The sequence below is a fragment of the Thermobia domestica genome, chromosome 11 (genome assembly GCF_964235325.1).
Source record: "Thermobia domestica chromosome 11, izTheDome1.hap1.1, whole genome shotgun sequence".
Lineage (NCBI taxonomy): Eukaryota > Metazoa > Arthropoda > Insecta > Zygentoma > Lepismatidae > Thermobia > Thermobia domestica.
In genome coordinates this window covers 32,491,686-32,515,316 of record NC_137464.1, presented here as the reverse complement: position 1 = coordinate 32,515,316, position 23,631 = coordinate 32,491,686, and the positions used below count along the sequence as shown (strand labels likewise).

The following is a 23,631-nucleotide window of genomic DNA, read 5'->3' as shown; positions in this document are numbered from 1 at the left end:
AGATATACGCAATCAAACTTCGGATTGCGCAACTTTACGGACGCACACACTCTCTCTCTCTCTCCGACTTTCGTGATTTTTACGGATCCCGTTTTGGCAAATTTAGCGCCCTGTGTGTACTCACCATGCTGCAAGCTCATGAAAGACGTATTTGCCGAAATAGTATTAGCTGTTCTAAAGTTAACATCATTCTAAACGCACATGGAACAAACCCAGCGATGAATATAGAATGAACAACAAATAACGAGACCCACCATCTAGTCTCAAAGTCATCCACCATCAGGCCCGTATCCAGGGGGGAATTTTCGCTGGCCCCCTAAAATTTTCACGGCAGGCTTACAAATAAACAATAATACGATGATGAACTATACTATGGTTGGATCGCCCCCCCCCCTTCCTTGTAGCTTTGGAAATATTCATGTATTAAGAAAACAAAACTTACCAAAGCACTAAATATATTAATAATACATCTGTACCAGTTTCGTCAATTTCATTCATTCATTCATTCATTGTTTATTCATCCATGTCGTACATTATTGGTCAGAGACCAGTACATAGGACTTGTCAAATAATAATAAGACATTTCAGTATAATTGATTTACATTATTTTACAAACTATCACCCAATGTGATGTTAACGTGTCTGATGTAAGCAATGTTTCATTGCCGAAACTGTTACACAAATGTTTTTAATTTATTTAGTGCTTTGGTCAGTTTTGTGTAACAGTTTCGGCAATATGATGTTAACGTGTCTAATGAAGACAATGTTTCATTGCCGAAACTGTTATACATTTTTAAAATATATTTAGTCAGTTTTGTGCTACAGTTCTGAGCTCTGTTTAAGAACAAGAATTCTTAATATAATAACACAATATTAAAAAAAAAAAAAAAAAAAAAAAAAAAACGCAATACAGTAACATCGCAACATTATCAAAGACTTACTGGAGCAAAAACTTGAGTACAAAAACATAATCAAACAAAACTATTGCATCTGTAATGTAAAGGATACAGCCTACCACTTGCTCCCAAGGCTCAACATAACACAAATTCGAAGCAAGCAAAAAACGATAACACCAGTGCCGTACGAATTCCCTCAGCATTTTGATTACATTTTACTGCTATTTCTTTTCTTATCTCTATTTGCCATCTACTTTTCCTGTCTTTTGAATATATGTTTGCGTGTGACCACAGTATATATGTCAAAATTTATGAAATGGTTTCGAACATAAATATCGTTAAACTTATTATGTATTTTTATCATCTGTCATATATTTCCATGTAGTTTCGTCACCAGGAGCATTGTATAAGCTTGGTATAGTCCAGATTTTACTGTTTGGTTTGGTTTGGTTTCTAATATAACAATCTCAGTCACAATATCAGATATCATACATTAAAAAATGGAACAATCACCTTCCATTCTATTAAATTATATCGGGTGTTGCAAAATAAGTGTTACAACTCTTGGGAGGTGACTCCTGCCACTGAGACAAGAAAAAAAAGTTCTCTTCAACTTTCTGCTATCGGACATAGTTTCAGATCTACAAGGTGCCGAAAGCGTGGGAAAATGACTTTCGGACGCCAATAGTTCGGAAACTATCCAACATAAAGAAGGCGGGTAAAAAATTCACTGAAGAAGTCATATCTGCTCTATTGAATTTTGCATGTTTCACAATCCTACCGTGCACGCGCAAGGGATTCCCCAAAGGAACGTAGGGAGTCCCGGACAATCTGCCAAATGAAACTTGGTCTAAATGGATATGAATTGATAGGCTTTCTACCAGGTAACAATAATTCGTTTGTCTTAAGTCGATATCTGGAACAAATACAAAATGGCGGACACCTTTATGCTCGTTGTGTGTGGTTGCATAATCGCCAGGTACGGGTGCTGGCCAACAGTGACGTTCTGAGTATTAATTGTAGCGAATTTGTACTCAAATGCTCTAGAAAGATACCTGGAGTTTCGGTAGAGCATAACAGATGAGGCAGGGTGATTCACATATGTGGAAATACTTAACGAAAAATGCCCAGAAATGCACTCATACTCAGTAAACGTGACTTCAAAGCGTCGGAAATGTAAGGATTAGCGTCAAGAACATGAAAGTCATTGCCAATTCACCAATAATATTCCCTCAAACCGATGCAATATGATGTGCACGGTTGCATACCAATAAGGATCCAACAACTGAGTCCAGGTTGAAATTGTGCAATGGACTCACAAAGAAACTGGTTAAACTAAATGAATGTCACTAGTAGGATCGCATGATCGATATTGAAATGTGGCCAATGTGTGTGTTGATATCAACATGTAGCTAATGAACAAATGTCAATATGTCCCACTACTGCCGGGACATCGTCCCACGTGCGAAAAATAGGAAAATAACTACTCGGGTCTTAAATCTGAGGCCGTGGGCTCCCAGTAGTAATGGAAACTGCGACCACGCGAGCAAAAGCGAGCGCTCTAGCCCTGAGGTTCGAAGGAGCCTCACTTTCTCTGTATTCATTTATTTGAGGAGTACTCATTTTGTTTGGCAAGCCCTCTTGTACAGCCTCCCGCCATACTTGTGTGTTTTATTTTGTTACTCCTACTGCACAGTTGTAAACAATCAGAACTTTAAGACGTTTCTTCCTCTTTCTCATGTCGTTTTATTTTCCATATGAATGGTGTTCCAGCTGTAGTGTTAAATGTACCAAATCGGTTCATTTTCATCTTTGTCTTGGCATGTGCACTGTGTGTAAGATACGAATTTATGGAGGTATTTTCCTATATTTCGAGTACGTCATATGTCTCAGAAGACGTGGAACATGATACAAGTTTGTTATTTTCACGCTCTATCAGAATTTGAACCATGCATTAAGAGATTTCTTTTCATATGTGTCAACTGGGGGACAATGTCCCAAACAAAGAGGGACATTGATACAATCGTGTTCTAGTTACGTTCTACCAAAAGATGCACCAGATGTAATAGCAGAATGTACAACGTTATTTTCCTAGTTTTCGCACGTGAAATGGTTGTCCCAGCAGTAGTGCGACATGTTGACATTTGTCCATTAGCTACATGTTGATATCAACACACACATTGGCCACATTTCAATATCGATCATGCGATCCCACTAGTGACATTCCTTTAGTTTACCCAGTTTCATTGTGAGTCCATTGCACAACTTCAACTTGGCCTCAGTTGTTGCATCCCTATTGGTATGCGACCGTGCACATCATATTGCATCAGTTTGAGGGAATATTATTGGTGAATTGGCAATGACTTTCATGTTCTTGACGCTAATCCTTACATTTCCGACGCTTTGAAGTCACATTTACTGAGTATGAGTGCATTTCTGGGCATTTTTCGTTAAGTATTTCCACATATGTGAATCACCCTGCTTCATCTGTTATGCTCTACCGAAACTCCAGGTATCTTTCTAGAGCATTTGAGTACAAATTCGCTACAATTAATACTCAGAACGTCACTGTTGGCCAGCATCCGTACCTGGCGATTATGCAACCACACACAACGAGCATAAAGGTGTCCGCCATTTTGTATTTGTTCCAGATATCGACTTAAGACAAATGAATTATTGTTACCTGGTAGAAAGCCTATCAATTCATATCCATTTAGACCAAGTTTATTTGGCAGATTATCCGGGACTCCCTACGTTCCTTTGGGGAATCCCTTGCGCGTGCACGGTAGGATTGTGAAACATGCAAAATTTAATAGAGCAGATATGACTTCTTCAGTGAATTTTTTACCCGCCTTCTTTATGTTGGATAGTTTCCGAACTATTGGCGTCCGAAAGTCATTTTCCCACACTTTCGGCACCTTGTAGATCTGAAACTATGTCCGATAGCAGAAAGTTGAAGAGAACTTTTTTTCTTGTCTCAGTGGCAGCAGTCACCTCCCAAGAGTTGTAACACTTATTTTGCAACACCCGTTATATGTTTCTATAAGAGCGTCTCAGCCTTAGATTGCAGTACAGATTAAATGGAGCGCGCTGTTGCCACATTTCTTCCGCTGTATGTTTTCCTCTGAAGAAAGAACAAGAAAGACAGAGAGTTACTGAATTGGTAAATAAAGCCTTCCTTAAATTCATGTATTTTCATTACTTTTGTCATTCCACTCGCACAAATTCACTTGGAACGGCGAATTATACGGTACAAAACAACAGTCTAATAATTGTGTGTTAGAGGTTTACTTTTATGGTGGTTTATAAATCGTTGCAATAAAATTTTGATGGAAGCAACACGGAATCGAGAGAACATATGAAATGAATACAAAGCATGATTGAAATAAATGACAGGGTAAACAGTTTCACACAGAAATTTCCTGTACCGATTGTGTGGCAAAATAAGGAATAGCAATTGGTAAGATACTGCTACTGAAGTTGGATAAGAGTGAAAACTGGAGTAGGGTGATAGTGATACGTAATGAGAAAATATGACATACGAAAACGTTTATTCGTCTTTGTACGCAAAATATCCGCAAATCCAATTCCGTTTGTCAAACAAAAGTTACATCGTAAAGTATAATTTAAAGGGAGCTGCTCCCCACTTCCGATTTTCCTCAATTATATTTTGACCAAAAAAAAAAAGTAGAATTACAAACGAAACCAACTTTTATTGTTAAAATTTCAGCATTCGAAACAATATTAGGATCCACGTGCGAACTATAAATGAATCAATTACAAAAACTAATAACTTTTTCTCACCCATAATGAGGAGTTTTATTATCAGCAGATAGTGGCCTGCTTATGTTATTGCTAACTGAATTACTATCATGATTTAAGCGTGCACTGTACTTACTATTCACCCGCGATTGAAATTTGTCTTTCTTGGAAGAGAATTATGCGCCCCCGCATATCTGAATGTTAGTCTTCATATATATATATATATATATATATATATATATATATATATATATATATATATATATATATATATATATATATAAAATGTGTAACTCCAAGAAAACGAGCGAAGTAAATTAAAAGTAAAATTGTGGAGTTGATGCATGTTTCTCGCAGGTGTGGTCCAGGATTCGATTTTCCGATCCTGCTTTTCGCCAAGCAGTAGATTCGTGCTTGCATAGCATCAACAGTGAATACTTATCGGTATAGCACGACATTCTACATTAGTAACTTTAAAACAAACATTATAAGGAAAATAGCATTGGCAAGGTTTGTCACTGCCTTTCTTCTGATCAGATGCCCGCGTTTTGGAAAGTTGACTCTTTAACTCTAAAAGTCATAAAACCTAAATAAAGAAAGATATCGACCTACAAATTGTTTTTAAAATAACTTCAATCATGAATGCAAACTTTTCCAACATTGGCATCATATATGGTGTTAACAACTGTATAAGTTTCAACTTTGTATCTTTTATAGTTCCGAACTTATGACGTGATATATTTAAAGCGACGTTAGAATTTGTCATTAGCAAGATTTCACTATTTCAATTTATTTCAATACTGCAAAATTCTTCTTGATATGAGGAAAACAGTTTATATGATAGAGAATACAATGTTCTACAATAATCTATCCATATCTAGCAAAATAATTTCTAAAATTCAGGCTAAATTTGGCAACAATGGGCATAAGGAAAAGCGTTGCCATTTACTCCTGTACTGCAATCTAAGAGTGAGATGCTCTTATCCTTTAACTCGAGCACTTCTTACGTTAGATGGTTGATTTTTAATTTGGAATAACTTAAAATTCGGGTAGTTGAAAATATTTAGGATATACTGCTAATATTGAAAGTAACTTGTAAGGTTAATCTTCAATCTTTAGACTGATATCACATCAATGGCATTTGCCCATTACTTGAAAGAGGGCAGAAACTTTTCATTCATTTTCCTAAAATTACAACTAGTAAAGAGTATTTATGTTACTACTAGCGTAATCAAAGGGGGATCAAGCGGGTATTGCTCTCGTAAATTCTATTGGAAGATATTGCAGAGCTCCAGAGGCGAGTAATGTTTATTCCACCTAATTTTACTCCCGACTCATGAGTAAAAAGTTTGTTTATTAAAGCAGTGCTGTGTACTGTACACACTACAGAGTGGGCACATACGCAGGAATTTATTTCGGGGGGTCCAAATTGAATACGAGGATAAATTATATTAAAATTTGTGAAATTACCCCTAAAATTAAACTTGATTTACAGAAAAGTTGGGATTTCGGGGTAGAGCAGTCTAGACAGAAGAAATGCCTTACGCCGTATTATAAGGTAATGAAATATTTATAGCCGTTTTTGAGAAAAAGAATTACATGAAATATTTCAGTTTAACGTCCCATGCTTATGCCCCTTAGGCTAAGGGAAGCGATCATTAAGGCAAGTAAATGATTATGGAAGAATTGGTGGAATGAGAAAGTGGAAGAAACCGGAAAACCTCAATAAAACCCACGGACACGATATTGCCCACCACGAACTTACTCGGCCGGAGATCGAATCAGGGACCCCCATGTACAAAAGTTAAGTGCTCTACCGCTGAGCCACCGGCTCACAGAGCTTTTTTTTTTTTTTTTTTTTTTGGAGAAAATAGTAAAATTTGATATTTACCCTTCAGCAAACTATTCTTAATTCAAAAAAATGCTCCTGGAAAATCTTATAAAACTCATTGGATACGTTGAACAGATTTGACTCGAGGTGCATCTTGCTACAGTCAACGACAAATGTTCGTTACGTTTAGTGAAATTAGTTTCGTAAATAACTTCAGAATGGAAGAACAATTTGGGTGTAGTTTTGGGTAAATTAAAACCAATGAAATTGTCTGTACGTTCCAGCCATACCACTGTTGTTCCTAAAATAAATTTTACCAAACGGAAAGAACTTTTGTCGGTGACTGTGCATACATTGGAACAGACGAACGCAGGGGCGGATCCAGGATATGATCAAGGGAGGGGCTAAACCATATTTTACCGTTTTATCCAGTGTAAAACAGGATTGAAGTCCATTTTATCCAGTGTATGCCTGAGCGTCAAGGAGGGGCTATAGCCCCCCCCCTTGGATCCGCCACTGGACGAACGGATAGATGAACATCCGAAAAATAACTTTTTTTTGGTGAATGTAGGAGCCATGAAATGTGTAAATCTGAGGAAACCTCGATTATTTTCATGATCATAATCTCTCCTTTTGTCGTTCGAAATTAAAAAGGCATAGGATCAAAATAGCTTATCCAAAAAAAAAAAAAAAAAAAAAAATCGATCACATACGATGGGTATGTGAAAACTGCACTGATATTTGTTTAGAAATAATAATGGAAGCATAATATCGCGTAACCTTCCCGAAATCATACATTCTTAAAAATATCAACCTGAAAAATTACAAGGCAGTGCAACACTATTTCTTTGTAAAGTAACAAATTTCTTCCAAAATTTTGCAATTTTGTGGACTTGTGTTTCACAGTGTATCGTCGGTTAATTCTACAACATAATAATACCCATTTTCCTATTCTCTAGCAACTGAGAACCATAATTTGATACACCAATGCTGACTTGGGATTCGAGCTAGCCCAGTGGTAGAGCACTCAACTCTAGTGGATGGGGTTTCCTGGTTCGATACCAGCTCGTACGAAGTTGATTTTGTGGTGGACAAACATCGTATGCATGGGTTTTCTTGCGGTTCCCTCGTGTTTCTCCCACTTTTCACATTCTACCATTTCATTCACTATCATCTCAGACTCGGAACGTCAAATTAGAAAAAAAAAACTTGAAGAATGGTATCTTCCCTATTACTTCTCCTTGGATAGTCTTAAAATCTCTAAACATCTACTCAGACACAAAGAACATCCCAGCTTCAGAGAGAATTCACGTGTTTTGGCGCTTCCTTTTCTAAATCCGTATTGTTTCACGATTACCGTCATTCGATTCCACTCGGTACACTTCATCTACGTGGGCAGTCCCAGAAGTGCCCGATCTAACATATAGATGGGATTTCTTGTTTGAAGAACATTACCATGATCGAAAGTACCAACCTTATAAAGCTTAAGTTTGAAGTTTGAAGACACAACGTTGTTTGGTATTTTTTTTGGCAGCCATCAATAGTGAACGCTCACTTGTCAGCGAATTTGTAAACACGGAAAAAATGGCTAATCGTTGTGTGATATAATCCTCTCATTTGAAAGGTCTCAGTCCACTAACATCAAAGTCGAGCTAGATTCTACTCTGGGGGAGCCTAGTTCTTCGTTTACAACAGTAAAATATTGGATGACAGAGTTTAGAGGGGCCCGTACGAACTGCAAAGTTAAACTCGTAGCGGTTGACCAAATGAGGTGACCACCTCAAACATGGAGAAGAAAATGCACAAAATGGTATTTGAGTACCGTTGACTGCATGTGGTGTATGGTAAGTATATCAAAAAGTGCTGTACATCGCATATTGATTGACAATTTGATAAAGCTGTGTGCGAGATGGGTGCCGCGTTTCCTCATAACAGAACAAACCAGTGTCATGAGGATGGTTTAATCGATGTTTGGAGATGTTTCACGATAACAAAGCCGAGTTTTTGCGTAGATTCATAACCATGGATGGAACATAGGTCAATCACTTCACACCTGAAATGAAGCAACAGTCGAAACAAGGGAATGAAAAGGGAGACTTGACTCGAAAGAAGGCAAAGACAGTTCCATTTGCTGGTAAGGTTATGGCGTCAGTTTTTTGGGATGGGCGTGGGATAATTTTCATTCATTATCTTTCAGAAGAAACAACAATCAACAGCGAGTATTATGCAAACTTATTTCAGCATTTGAGTGATGAAATCAGGAAAAAATGGCTGCATTTAGAGAAAAAGAAAGTATTGTATCGTGAAGACAGTGCACCAATTCAGATATCCGCTATCGCGCTGGCCAAAGTCAATGAGTTAAAGTTCGAATTGCTTCCTTACACACTCTATTCGCAAGATTCAACTCCTTTGGATTAAACTCTTTCCAAACTTGAAAAATGACTCGGTGGTAAAAGATTTGCCAACAATGAAGGGGTGGAGCCTGTTGTTAATGACTATTTGGAGGAGCTCAACGCTTCACACTATAAACAGGGAATTAAAACAATTGAACATCGCTGAGAAAAAATGTATCGAGCTAAACGGAGACTAAGTTGAGAAAGATAGTTTTCCCCCCTTAACACTAACTGCACATAACTGACTGACCAAATGTATACTCATGCCCAAAATGATTGTCGTATATCTATAACTGTCTTCTTGTAAGAAAATAATTCGATAATGATTTTGCTGGGTGCTTTTAATACTGATCCTATGTTTATAATCGGGAAATGTATATTTGTCATAAATTTCATAGGAAAATTATTATAAATACGGAAATTAGAATGAGTAAAACAAAATGTTAAATAGACATTAAAGTTTTATTTTCGTTTTATTGTCTTATTTACTGCTTCTTTGACATGAAATATGCAACATACATGTCTTTGCCGATTATACACATACTAAAATTATAAGAAATACCGAATTCGTTATCAAATTATATTTCTACAACAATATATTTATAGGCATGCGATAATAATTTTGGACATGAGTGTACATCTGTTGTTTGCATTCGTTAGTTCAAGCTGCCACCACAGTTACAACGCTCCTGCTGACATCACTTGTGTGTCCTAAGGTAATCAGTCTTGGAACTTTTTAAACAGACGGTGTATAATCTTGTTTGTAGAAGACATCATAAATATCAATTCTTCTCTTTGAAATTAACTCCTGTGCCGCCCTGTTCTCCATCCACTGATACATTAGTGAAATTTAGAGTTGAAAATAGTTGCAATCTCTTTTACCTGATCTTGATCCGATACTTCGTTCTCGAGTTATTGTCCTTTTCAGCTTGGTTCAGGCAAATGTTGGACGGGTTACGGCTACGAACTGATGCATTTGCATACCCATGATAGTTTGTAATGTATATTTATTCATGCCTTTGCGTACGAAATAATTTCCTAAAGCTCTGTGGCTTTATCCGAACACCCTCTTTTGTATATGTTGACTCATGTGAATACAGAATTTGGGCCCCAAATGGCCTCTCATAGTTGGAAATACTCTTTCTGCCTCTAATACTCTGCACTTTCTGCCTTTAGTTTTCGCAAAATACCCAAGAAATCTGATTTATTTAAGGATTACCTTTTCACCGCTCCTGCACACCGCATCCAATTTTCATTAATGACACCTAGGACTAAAAATAATAAATTTCGTCCATTTTATACGACTTTAATCCGCATTTCGTTTTCGAGTTATATTTGCTTTTGTATTTCTCTGACACATTTTCGACTGGCCATACAGCGGAAAGGAAGCACTTCTGTACCCAGGTTGGTCTGTACTTCTTATCTGATTTTGGTATCAGAAATCCCCCCAAAAGGTTTCGAAGTTGTTTCCGAACAGAGGATGGACAGGATTCGACAAACATATGGAAATGTCTCGTGAAATGTATACCTGACACATTTTTCATGCAGGAGTGTAGGTGGCGCTGCCATGTTTGCCCAATTCATCCACTTGTATAGTCTCCTTAACTCTTGGCAAGATTCATTTCTAGTCTAAAGAATGTTCTGTAAATGTTCGAGAGAGAATGTTCTGTACATGCGTGTCAGAGCTGACGGAATTTCAACAAGGCTAAATTGTTGCAGCTCGGACTGAGGTGCCTTGGTAAGCAAGGAACGGAAGTGTTTGTGTATCACAAGGTTTAGTATCCAAGATTATTGTATGTGGCCATACAATGAGACTGGAAAAACCGTATCAGAGAAGCATAAGCATGGACGAAAAAGTGTTTTGAGTGATTGAGTTCGACGAACATTGCGCAGGTTGTGACGAAAATTAAGAAGTGGACAGTAGCAAAACGGGAACTGAAATGAATATCGTGCTTTAAAACCCTATGAGCACGAAGGCAGTACGAAGGGAACTCCACAACCAGAATATTAACGGACAATCTGCCATTCCAAATCATTTCATCACGGAAGCAAATGCTACAAGGAGAATAAAGTGGTGTCAAAGTTATAAAATCTGGATGTTGCAAAGTACTTGCAGAAGGTATATTGTTCGGGTCAGTCGACATTTATACTAGTACCGTCTTCTGGCCGAACTCATGTCTGGAGAAGGGCATCCCAAGCTAACATTCCAGATTGTTTGCCACCACACGTGAAACATGACGGGCGCTCCGTTATGGTATGAGCAGTCATACCGTTCCATCCCATGGTGCAATGTTTGTTCCCTAATGGTGAGGCTGTTTTTCAAGATGACAACAGAGGGTAAAAGTGAGAGGGAACGCAGAGGACGACGTTCCCCACTTCCAAAAAATATCTATGGTGTCCTCCCAGTTCCTAAAAATTACAATGGACAAAGATAGGCACACGAGATGGCGTGACGTCATGAATCCCTCTACCTTTTCAGATCCACTTTTACCCCTGGATAACAATGACCTTGTTCACACAACTCACATCGTGCAGGACTGGTTTTCTGAGCATCAACAGGAAGTTACACACCTGCCATATTTTCCTTAATCTCCAGATCTCACTATTATCGAGCCCTTGTGGTTAGTTTTGGAGAGAAATGTTAAAGCATGTTATCTACCACGAAGAAGAATAGTACAAGATTACCCTGAAAATTATACAGGATTTTTATTTATTTATTTATTCCAAGAAGATTCAAGTATTTCTCTATGCTCTTGCAATATTTATTTTTATTTGTTATTTATTTCACATAAAATGAATACTCTTTAGTTCTGACGTTACTTAACAATCTTCTTACTTAACAATCAAACATCCTTAAAGATGGTAAGATGGTCGATGAAGGATGAAACACCTGCTGTTTTACTACGGACTGATAGGCACTGACCTCTAGAGGAAGAATATCGTATCTGGAGAATAGATCATCTACCAGTCTTAGTTACATTCAACAGGTAAAATGCTTCAACATGGCTCTTTTCACTACATTTTGTTATAACTTGAGGACAGGCAGTTACAGTCATGTTATGAACGAGAGCTAAAACTGATAACATCAGTATGGTATAATAGTGTATAATTTGTTTGGATAGTAGTCAATTAGTACAGTGTAAGAATATTCTTTGTAAATACGGAATTCAACCAAATTTGGAATAACCTAGGGATAATTGTGGTACTATGTAAGTTGTTTGAAATGGATATTTTTGACTTTACAAGAATACGAATGACATAATACACCGTATAATATTTTCTGGACTCTTGGTATGTAGAAAACTATTATTTTTATTTTCCTGTTTGCTTTTGTAGTTTGATAAATTAGAAAAGAAATTTAGGGCCTACTCTATAATTCTGTTCAAGAATTTATATACTTCTGCCATGCTTTAAATTGAACAGTTCCGACAAACTAAATGTGCATGTCTATGAATCAATTTTGTCCATAAGGCTTTAAGTTTTGTTTCGTTATATTTGGTTCACTTATTACTAAATACAGTTTGTTACTTATTTCTTTTAAATTCATAATTTGTTCACGTACTATATATTTAATTAAAGACACCTCAAAATATGCCCGACACATCTTTCTTCTTCCTTGTGACAAAAATAAATGTAAGGTCTGCCATACACTATAGAATAGATCCTAGGAAATCTCGTAAGATTTCGATTTCAGCGACATCAGGCGAGAGAACTTGAAAACAAATTCTGGAGAACATTGCTGGCCGAGTGTGCGTTGTGAGAGACCTGGCACCTCTTCGGAGGATATGAAATGTGCTTTTAATCATCTTTGGTGATCGTATGTTTGTGAAAGAGAAAATATACTAGACAAAATCAGGTAGTTACTGATGAGGTATGTTTTGCTAATTTATCTTCTGATATTTTATGCTTTTTTACAGGCATGCTAGTTAATATAGTGCCTGGTATCAATATCAGTGGATGCGCAACGTCATTCAGTCAGACAAGAAAACTCTTCACGTGTATGGCACAAAAGTTTAGGATTTCCTACGAGATATGTCGTAACATTTTTCAAAAGATAAATCGTAACAGATTTCCTAGGATCTATCCTATAGTGTATAGCTAGTCTAACAATGTCAAACGTCGTCCTACATCATATTAGCCTCAGATAGGCAGCTTTTTGTCGAGTGTGCTTCGATATTTATGTCCGTTTCCCATAGATTGGCCAATCCCAGTGTATTTGACATTTTGTAAGCTCTATTTAATTATATAAAATACTACCAAATGCTCCCTAGGTATTACTGTAGGCGTTCTTCCTTCTGCATCTTTCATATAGAATTCGTCTGGACTCAAGAATTCTGAACCCCGAATTCGTCTTGGAAGAAATTCGAATGTCTTGTATTGGTATCTTAAGAAAACATTTCCGCTCGTTTTTCTTGCATTGAGGTGAAACACATCTTTGATTATCTAAAATAAAGTATAAATACCGACTTACATGACTAATCTTCACTATTTTTGGAACATGGACATTATAATATTGTATAATAATTGCCAAACCTATTTTCCCCTTTCATCATCGAATTTTCGAAAATCCTTCTTCAGTGGTACCTTTCGTCACAAATTCTATATACTGCCCAAATTTCAAGTTTCTAGCTTAAGCGGATGGACCGTTGCACTGATCAGTCAGTTGGGCATTCTTTTATACACTGACTGAGTCAGGATTTGTTTTACACACTGAATGATTATTGTATTAGGAACACTTACCTATTAGCATGTTGGTTCATCTTTCTGGGCAATCACAGCGCTCAAACGGTTGGAAACATTCTACAAGGTGTTGAACATCCTGAAGTTTCAGTCCAAGCCATGTCTGCTCTAGTAGTTTCTAAATTGACGCACATTTACGGGAAGTGAGGCAATATGTTGGATTACATTCCAGCACGTCTGTATGTTTACTGAGGCTAGTTTGGCAAGTTTGGGGGTAAAGTTGAGATCTCATTTCATGTTCCTCCAACGATTTTGCAATCATCACGGCCCGATGATACGTCCTGTCATCATGCTGAAATATTATCAGGAAGCTCGGGCTGGAGATATGGGTGCAGATGATAAGTCAACAGATTGCAATACCTTTCGCCTTTCAAAGTTTGATGAATGATGACTAATGGAGCCTAAGGAATGCCAGAAGATTGCTTCCCAGACAGTGACACTACTGCCAACAGACTGTTGAACTCTGATGATGCAATTTGGAGACATGGGCTCATACTGTTTGCGCCAGATTCGAACTTACGCATTGGTATACTTCATCAAAAAGCGAGACTCTCAAACATTCTTCCTTTCTCCATAGTTAAATAATGCCCACCCCAGTCGAAATTTTAGATGCCGCTGTGTTGTCATAGGTAATTGCGTCGGTTTATGCCTATGATACCCCAGCCGATTGAAGGCATGTCACAGGATCATTGATAAAATTGATATATCGTTCTACTACTGGTGTGTCAATAGTTCAGCTTTCATGCGCTGTGCTGAGATACCATACGTGCTACTCGTCGCCCACCTCTTGCACGTACCGTATATGGCTGACCCAAGTGTGATCGTTTGCCGGATTTCTAACTGTTATTCAACCACTGTTAGTTCACTCTTAAAACTGTAATTCTTGAATGTCCTTTAAGTGCGGCTGTTACAGATATACTTGCACCAGCTCTCTGTGATACCACAATTTACCCTCAGTAGAAGTCATTCATATTACCTTCTTTGTCCATAACAGACGTCTAATGCGTTCTACTGTGCAAGGTAGCGGTGAGCCACTCAGCCTATCCAGGACAAGCCTATTGCATGCCAGTTGTTATTAATGCAATGATTGATCAGTGTATATAAGACTAATAAATGCCCCCACGCGTTATTGTGGACAATATTTTGCGTTCTTTCTCCTGTATTTTTCACATAGAAATTTTTTGAACTGCGGGTCTCGCAAATAGCTCGGATGTCTCATATGAGCATCTTGAGGAAGCATTATTTCATTTTTTAAATTATAGTTGAAACATATAAAACCGATTAAGTATGTATTTAATTATTTTAAGTTAAAAGTTGAAAACACAAAATTTCATGTCTCTATATAAAGGTAACCAAAGAAAGCTCTGTCACTTTTTCACTCACCACCTTCGAACATCGATATGTCACCTAAGACGATCAAGAGATCAAAAATACTTTCCATAACCATTTACGACCTTCTGCCAAGGTACTGGAAGGCCATGGATTCCATCGCGGTAGAACTTGGTGGGCTGTGAAGCAAAGAAGGTATCAGGTGCATTTTGCAACTCTACTAGGGACACATCAAGAAATGCATCGCTGGACATTCCTAAATTATTTATTAAGACCCTGGTATGGAGCGTGGCACTTTACAGATCAGAGACGTAGACATTGAGAAAAGCTTAAATATCCAAGCTGGAAGCATTTGGAATGTGGTGTTGGCACAGAATGCTGCGCATATCATGAACCGAAAGGAAAAAGACTAAAGAGGTACTAAAAAAAGCTAATGAAGGAAGACAGATCATGAAGATAATAGGAAAAAGAAGAAACAGCATGCTTGACCACCTTATTCGGCACTCCGATTGGATCACCGTGTTGATAGAGGAAAAGACAGAAGGAAAACCAGGAAGAGGAAGACCAAGGGTAGAATATCTAGATGTAGTTACGAAGAAGAGACCTTACCAAAGTATAAAACAGGTCTCCCAATGGAGAGAAAAATTTTAAAATTTCCTTGTTGCCCACTAATCTATGGTTGAGGTGAACAAGAAGAAGATTAGGAATTTGAACTGGCGTCCTCGACGTTAATTGTCCAAGGAATGGAACGGGTGATAATCGGACGGTGCAATGTCCGGGGGAGTATGACAGATGCAATAGTGTTTCCCATCCAGGGCGTAGAATGGTGTCTCGGGTCATCCTAGCTACGCGGGGCTTAGCGTTGTCCTGTAACAGGGGGACCCCTTTACGATTCAGAAGTGTTTTGAGCCAGTGTTTTGAGTTTTTCTTGATCACGGCTCAACTGCTGACAGTATACAGTTACATTGATTCTCTGACCAGCTAATAGCAGTTCCCGATGCACGATGCCGCGGGCAGTCCACCTAACATACAGAAGGACCTTCTTTTGATGCAGTGCTAGTTTCGGCTGCTTTGGAACCGGTTCATGGGATGTTAACTAATGATGACGGCGCCATGGAGCTTCGCACAGAACCCACTTCTCATCACATGTCAACACCCTGTTCAGAAATGGTTCCTTCCTCATACGAGACAGCAAAGAAACACATGTGTCTGCTCGCGTTGCCTTCTGGCCCGGAGTCAAATCATGTGGGACCCATCGACCCAACTTGTAGTGCTTCCCAAGTTGATGGAGGCGTTGTTGAATTGGTTTCTCAACTCACACTGAATTGTAGTCCCAGTTCCTCACATGTCTGGACCACTGTTCGCCTCAATTGCTGCCTGAAGATCTTTATTTTGTACCTGTATTGGTCTTCCGGCACGTGGTGCGTCTTCGAGTGTTTCGTCATCGTCCTTAAACTTGTAAAACCACCGCTGCATTGTCCGCGTAGTCACAACACCCTCACCAAAAGCGTAGCATATGTTCCGCCTCGCTGCAGATACTTTTGACCACAGTTTGAACTCATACAGCATACACACCCTTATGATGCTCTGTGGAGGTCCCATCTCACTCTGTCCTTACGCAAGTTCACGGCGTAACTGAACTGCCACAACCAGGTAGTATGTTGGATATACCCACACCAACAACTGACCTTCGCCTTATCTCCATCCGCATTCAGCGACAGAACTTTCTTGGTTACCTTTATATACACGAATAACAATAAAATAAAACCACAATTTTCCCACTATTTTACTGCAGAGAGAATGTTTGTTTGTACATTATTTTTCTACATAATCCCCTCCCAGTTCAATGTGCTTGCTCTATCAAAAAGTGCTTCGATATCGCGTAAGGAAAAAAATTCTTTTGGTTAACATTGTAGCCCCACACACACTGCCGATTGGACTTATTCATCAGACTTGAACTTATGCCATCCAAGGTAGTCCTTTAATGAACCAAAAATATAGAAATCTGCCGAGTATGGTGGATGTGGGAGGCACTTGAAGTGTAGTCGTCGATGGTTTTCATGGTTGCACGAGCAGAATGAGGACAGGCGTTATCATGTTCAAGCAAAACAACTGCGCACGGCAATATCCTTTGTCTTGTGCGTATTATTGGCTTCGAAAGGTTCTTGTGAAAGTCGGTGTAGGTGATATTGCTCACTGTGGTACGTGGGGGATGTAGTGTTCAAGAATAGGGCCATTCTTATCTCAGAATAAAGTCAACAGGACTTTCCATGCAGAGGACTGGTTGCGAAATTTCTTTGGTTAAACGAAGAAATATATTGCCATTTTTTGTTGCATGTTTCGTCTCTTGTTGAAAATGATTCATCCAAATTTCATTCCCGGTGACAATGTGAACTAGAAAATCTTCACCCCCCTTTTCATAACGCCTCAGCAGCTTCTGATATGTCAACCCGACAATCTACAGGCACTGTTTCGTACTACCAGCTCCGAAAGACGTCAAGAACCCTGTCTGCAAATTTCCAGACGCCTAGAAAAGCAATTTTTAATCACGCTAAGATTTTGTGCTATCTTATATCTCCGGGGAAATTCTACGGGAACGCGAAATTTTATGAACTTCAAATCTTTCAATGGTTCGGTGGAAAGGAAGCAAGAACTGTGGGGAAATTCTACGGGAACGCGAAATTTTATGAACTTCAAATCTTTCAATGGTTCGGTGGAAAGGAAGCAAGAACTGTTGTCGAAATATTGGACTTAATGTGAGTGCTGTTATAGAGTTCTGTGTTTATGTTTTGCATTGAAGTTAAATGTCGTTGTTGTGCTAAATGCATGATGAAAATGATAATTCTTAAGCATTTTGACTTTTTTCTATTTTGGGCATTTCGTCTGCTGCTCTTCGTCCAGATGAAATTATAGCGTCGTATTGATCAATGAGTAGCTAAAGATTGTATTGTGTTATTTTATACATGAGTTATTGGTTGGTTTGGATCTTTCTGATGCAGATGTTACTTCTTGGGAGACCAGGATCAGGCGGACTGCACATCTGAAGCGCATCCTCGTTAAACAAAACTGTGACATCTGCTAGGTTTTCGTTGGAACGAGATATTTCATTAATACACTTTCTATCGACACAAAGACTAGTGTGTGACAAAAGGAAGAGGACTACAAAAATAATTTATCAATTTTTAACATTTCGTAATGCTAGCCTTCCTTACAGAAACATTTTAATGTATTATTTATTGGTACAGATGATTACAATACGCAAAATACATTTAAGCGTTTATTGCATTATGATTCACAGTAGTGTAATTTTTACAGACAAAATTTGACACAATGGGTGTTGAGTTTTCGGTGAATTCCTAATTAAACATATCAGTGAACTAGAGGAAACTTATGTAGTTTGAGGTCTTGCTATGCATAATTTATTAGGTAATTCTATTCACATAAACAAAGCTTGAATACAATTTATTTACTACTACTTTTTACCTTTCTTGCCCTTTTTCGCGTTGGCACCTGCTGTCACAAGTTTGTTAGGGTCGTAATATTCAATTGGCGTGTGTACAGTGTCTGACTCATAGTATTGAGTGCAAGTGTTTGAGAATTCAATACGCTTTTCGGGAATGGGTACAGGTGGAGGATTCATGTTAAATTCAATCTCAAAATCAGACAAATCTGCCATTGAATCTTCAGTGCGTCCTGTTTTGAAGAATCGCATCCTAATAGGTTCGTCATCTTCCTCTTCTTCTATAGGTACGTCAGAGCCCTTTACGAATGTTTTCATTTTGTTTTTCATTGCCACAGAGTAATGTCCACGACGGTACTTAAGGCTAAGAGTGGCTACCTCTTTCTTAACTATTCCTGATTCCTCTTCTTCTTCACCTTCTGCACCTTCTTCTTCTCCACCTTCGTTTCCCTCATCACCAAATGGACTATCAGCTAGTTCAAACGACATCACTGTAGGAAGATGAAATTGGCTGGACGGGAAAGATCTACCAAACCAGCATGTGCCTGTTAAAGAAAGAAATTGTAAATTGTAGAGAAAAATTCAGCAATTTTCAGCAGCGAGTATTTTGAGTCTCTGTTCGACACGGACTGTGTACTTATAGTGTTATCCTATATCAATAGTGGCACCTATACGAAGCAAACATAACCTCAGAAATTGGGGTCAAAGAGGAGAGTTCAAGGGATGTAGGATCTCGTCAATGATGCAAGCAAAGCGTACTGTGCATATTTTAAATACAAAACAGGGGCGTCGTTTCAGGTGGTCACGTGGGTGGATTGCCTATCCCTGAGTTGGATTATTACGCATATTTTAATCAATTGTATACTAATAAAAAAAAAACTTGAGACTCTTATGTCAGTGGAGAACCTCCTCCCTCCAAAAGCAAAAAGATTAAATAGCGCTGCTGGTACGAAAGTAGTTGATTTCAAAATTCTAGTTAGAATACTACAGTATGTTTTAGGTAGATACGAAATACTGCGATAACTACGAAATACTTAGCTTGCTTTATTCAAGGACGTCATTTGAAGAGGGCAGGGGTCAATTGCCCCGCCCCAGAGTTAGATAAATAGGATAATAATATACAAATGAAAAACGTGAAATCTATTTACATCGGGAGTATCTCCCACTCCCCCCAGCAAAACTAAAATGACTCTGCTGATTATTATCAAAACAAATAAGAGGCTCATACCATTACAAAGTGGAATAGCTACCACAGTCTCAGGATTTGTCACCCATCAAGCTCTTGTGGGATGAACTTCACATGACAGTTCGTAAACACATATCAAGAATACTGAAGATCTCTAGTAGCTTTTCCAAAGCTGTTACAGTTGCATAACTTCGCGAAAGTTGGATAAATTGACAAACAACTGTTTAGTACGTACTTGTAGGGTCTAAAGCTTGTATCAAGGTTAAGGAGCAGCACTTCAATTTACGTAAACTTAAATACACACTAATTATTTGCTGAGCAAAACTATATTTTTTCATTAAAAATTAAACATGTTTCACCAACTAAATCTTTGGCTTCATCAACCACTGAGATACAGCATAACTGTACAATCTTATGTACATATACTTATATACAAACACATAAGAACACGGGAGATGCACTAAATTGGAAAGAAGCAAAAATTTTAGGCCATGAAGATAGAAGCATACTCAGAAAATGGAAGGAGGCACGATCTATTGAAATAGATGGTAATAAACTGATTAACTATAACTCAGGACTTAACATAGACCAACAGTGGAATAAATTGTTACAAAAGCTTAAAGTATAAAATGTGAATATGTATATAGAGGGGTGGACAAACAATCTAAAGCGTTTGCAAAAGTGTGAAAACCATACCTAGTATGGTGTGGGGCCTCCTTTTGCTCCCAAAACAGCTTGGATCCGACGTGGAATGGACGTATACAGCTCCTGAATCGTGGTGTGTTTCACGAAGAAACTTTCCGGAACGAAAGGTGAAACTTTTCGTGTTCATTGTTTCACGAAGAATGTAAGGACATATAAGAGTTTCATCACGAATACCATACTACACAAGTCAGCGAAGGACGTGACTGCATTTCTTCAATTATAGTTCCAGGATTGTTGTTACAATTATGGCAGTAATGGTGATTTATGAACCCAACCACATGGAACGCTGCTTCGTCTGACCACAGATTGTTACTCAGGATATCTGGTTCTTCTTCCATCCATTCATGTCATGTGGATTCAGCAAACTCTATCCTAACATCACAGTCTTCCGGTGACAGTTTAGGGACAAACTGTGGTTTCCATGGTCTCCAGTCAATCTCTTTCATTAGCCATTGAACAGAACCATACGATAAACCAGATTTCCTATGGTATTGACTCAGGAACTTCGTGGGACCTTGCATAAACACCGCAGCAGTGTTGGCTTTAGCTTCTTCAGTGATAAATCTCTTTGGGGGCCCAGCCCCTTTTTGGTGAGTAATCGAGCCCGTACGCAACTAATTCGCATGCAGTCTCTTTACTGTTTTCACGTCCAGAGTCGCGTGTCTCCCCTTCTCTCGTCTCCACCATCTTTGCACCATTAGAGGTGACTGCCATACTTCCATCCTCATTGCAATCCGAGCATGGTCAGCAATGTTCAACCTCTGCGCCATCTTCACTTAATTACTGATTAGACCTGCAAAAAAACAACAATCACGTAACAATTACATAATGGCACGTAATGTCATAGAATAGAGCATAATATAACGGTAGAGTGATTTATATTACATCGTTTGTGAGAAAAAAGCAAATAAATAAATAAATAAATATACTAGGGACATAATAGTGGATCACCCGGTACAATAACAGTTACCATGCCCATCTTTGAAGCATTGAATCATGTGTTTTCTGTACTTGTACTTATCACAAAACCAAATCTGTTATTAAAATGCAGCTATTGTTAGCCGACATTGCTCCAAAAGTCCATTGTAATTATTAGTGTTCCTATAAAATGATATCCTATATACGAGTCGCATCCAGAAAGTAAGTTTCCCACGCGTCCCTAGCTAGGAAACCGTATGTTGCGCTAAGCGACTGCGTGTACGTGAGAGTCCTAATATGGTACATTCGCCAGCAGAACTTTCTTAATTCTCTCAGTAGTGTCGTGGCAGTGATTGAAGATTGGCGTTTCTATTCCAGCTTCCGCCGAGTGTGAAATGGGAGCAATGATAAAGTTTTTGAATGTACAGGGCATAGCACCGATTGAAATTCATCGTCAGCTGTATCGTTGCAAAAATGTTAATGCTGACCCTGTGCGCCTTGCTTTGTGCTCTAGGGTCAGTTGCTTCAACACAAAACTTCTTGATCAACAGGCACTCCGTGACAGTGGTGTGGAATAAGGAGCGGAAAATCTGCAGGAACTGCTCGCTCATGCCGTTAGGCCCATGGACCTGGCACAGCTGACGATGGATTTCGGTTGGTGCTATGCCCTGTACATTCAAAAAACTTTATCACTGCTCGCATTTCACACACAGCGGGAGCTGGAATAGGAACGCCAATCTTCAATCACTGCCATGACACTACTGAGAGAATTAGGAAAGTTCCGCTAGTGCATGCATGTGCCATGCTAGGACCTTACTCTCTCACGTACACGCAGTCGCTTCGCGCAACATACGGTTTCCTAGCTATGGGACGCGTGGGAAACTTGCTTTCTGGATGCGCCTCGTAGTTCCCATCTTCCACCTTCAACCCACTCCATAGTATTGCGCCTACCCAATGTTCATCTTTGAAATATGTCAGCCGACTCCGAACCACATGGGAGTTCCTTCGTTCCATGTAGACCTACAACGAATATAAACATATTGCATTTTACGTCAAATCGACGCGTAATGTTTAAAATAATCTTATAACATTAGTGACTTTGTATTTTCACCACACTACATATTCTTGCAGAGTTTTAAAATGAGTATGCCAACACATAATGACTATGAATAGTGCACAGAACATCTCTGAATGATTTCTTGTATTATTGAGTTATTATTATTATTACAATACTTTTATTAGGTTAATTTTCTATTGTTTATTTGATTCAAAACCTTGTAACTTTAATTTCACGTACTTCCATTCTAAATACAACACTGAAATTTTCTATAGATGTGTCAACCCGATGACAATACAATAGTTTCTTGTAATTTTCACTCTTCTTATCGTCTTACTCCAAAATTAATTACAAACGTGTTCAGATTATACATGCTTAGGCAGCGTTAATTAAGCATTACTTCAATTAATGAATCTTATACTCGTGATGGGATCAAATAGCCTCACTACTGATATTTTCATTAAACGTAATGTATCAATTGGTGGCATAGTGATCGCAAGAAAAGGTGAAGCTTGACCTAGAACTACCTATTTTACAACCCAATCAATAAAACGCGAGAGTGTGTTCCGGTCGTCAACAACTATCCATGAAATTTTGCCAGTGTAATCTCTCGCGCTACATAGGGACATCTCTTGACGGTATAGTGTTATCAGTTTGCCAGCCATTTGCCAACCCCTGTATATAAATTTCAATCAGTGCTATGCCCTGTACATTCAAAAACTTTATCACTGCTCCCACACTCGGCGGAAGCTGGAATAGAAACGCCAATCTTCAATCACTGCCACGACACTACTGAGAGAATTAAGAAAGTTCTGCTGGCGAATGTACCATATTACTCTAGATTTCAGCGTTATAGACCCCTGTGTTTAAAGCCTTGTTATGCTAAAATGGCTGTCAACTATTCTATACATTATACCTTGTTTTAATCGTTAAAGTATTTATTACAAATTGGTGTATATTTGAGAGCTTTACGTGTAACTAGGAAAAAGTTATGAGTAAAAATGTACTCAAAACTGTGTACTTTTTAGCTATTTTCATAAACTAACCAGTTTCACATGATATATTTCAGAAACGACTGGCCTCTTAAAATCGCCATTCACACAGTTCAACATGTGATTATTACTGATTGCAATGAGCAAGTTTGGTCATGTTTACTCCTTTCATCTCCATACAAATACCGATATTGTGATCCCATGCGATTTCCGAATCTAACAAAGCTGCAGGCATATTAAAACGATTTAGATAAAATATGTTATATCTCTAAAACAGAAGTTAGTGTAATGCTGTAATATCGCAAATAATAAATTATATATTTAATCAGAAAGTTCCGAGCTCTTTCGCGGAAAAAAATCTC

General features: G+C 38.3%; 1 protein-coding gene across 1 annotated transcript in view; it reads right to left on the bottom strand.

Annotated features, from left to right (window-relative positions):
- Window positions 1-18,215: 18,215 nt before the first annotated feature.
- LOC145664013 (uncharacterized) overlaps window positions 18,216-23,631 on the bottom strand; it is a 29,698-nt gene continuing 24,282 nt past the window's right edge. Inside the window, exon 2 of the mRNA XM_081730301.1 lies at window positions 18,216-18,956. Coding sequence (XP_081586427.1) covers window positions 18,424-18,900 — 477 coding nt within the window. The 5' untranslated portion in view covers window positions 18,901-18,956 and the 3' untranslated portion in view covers window positions 18,216-18,423. The remainder of the gene's footprint in view (window positions 18,957-23,631) is intronic.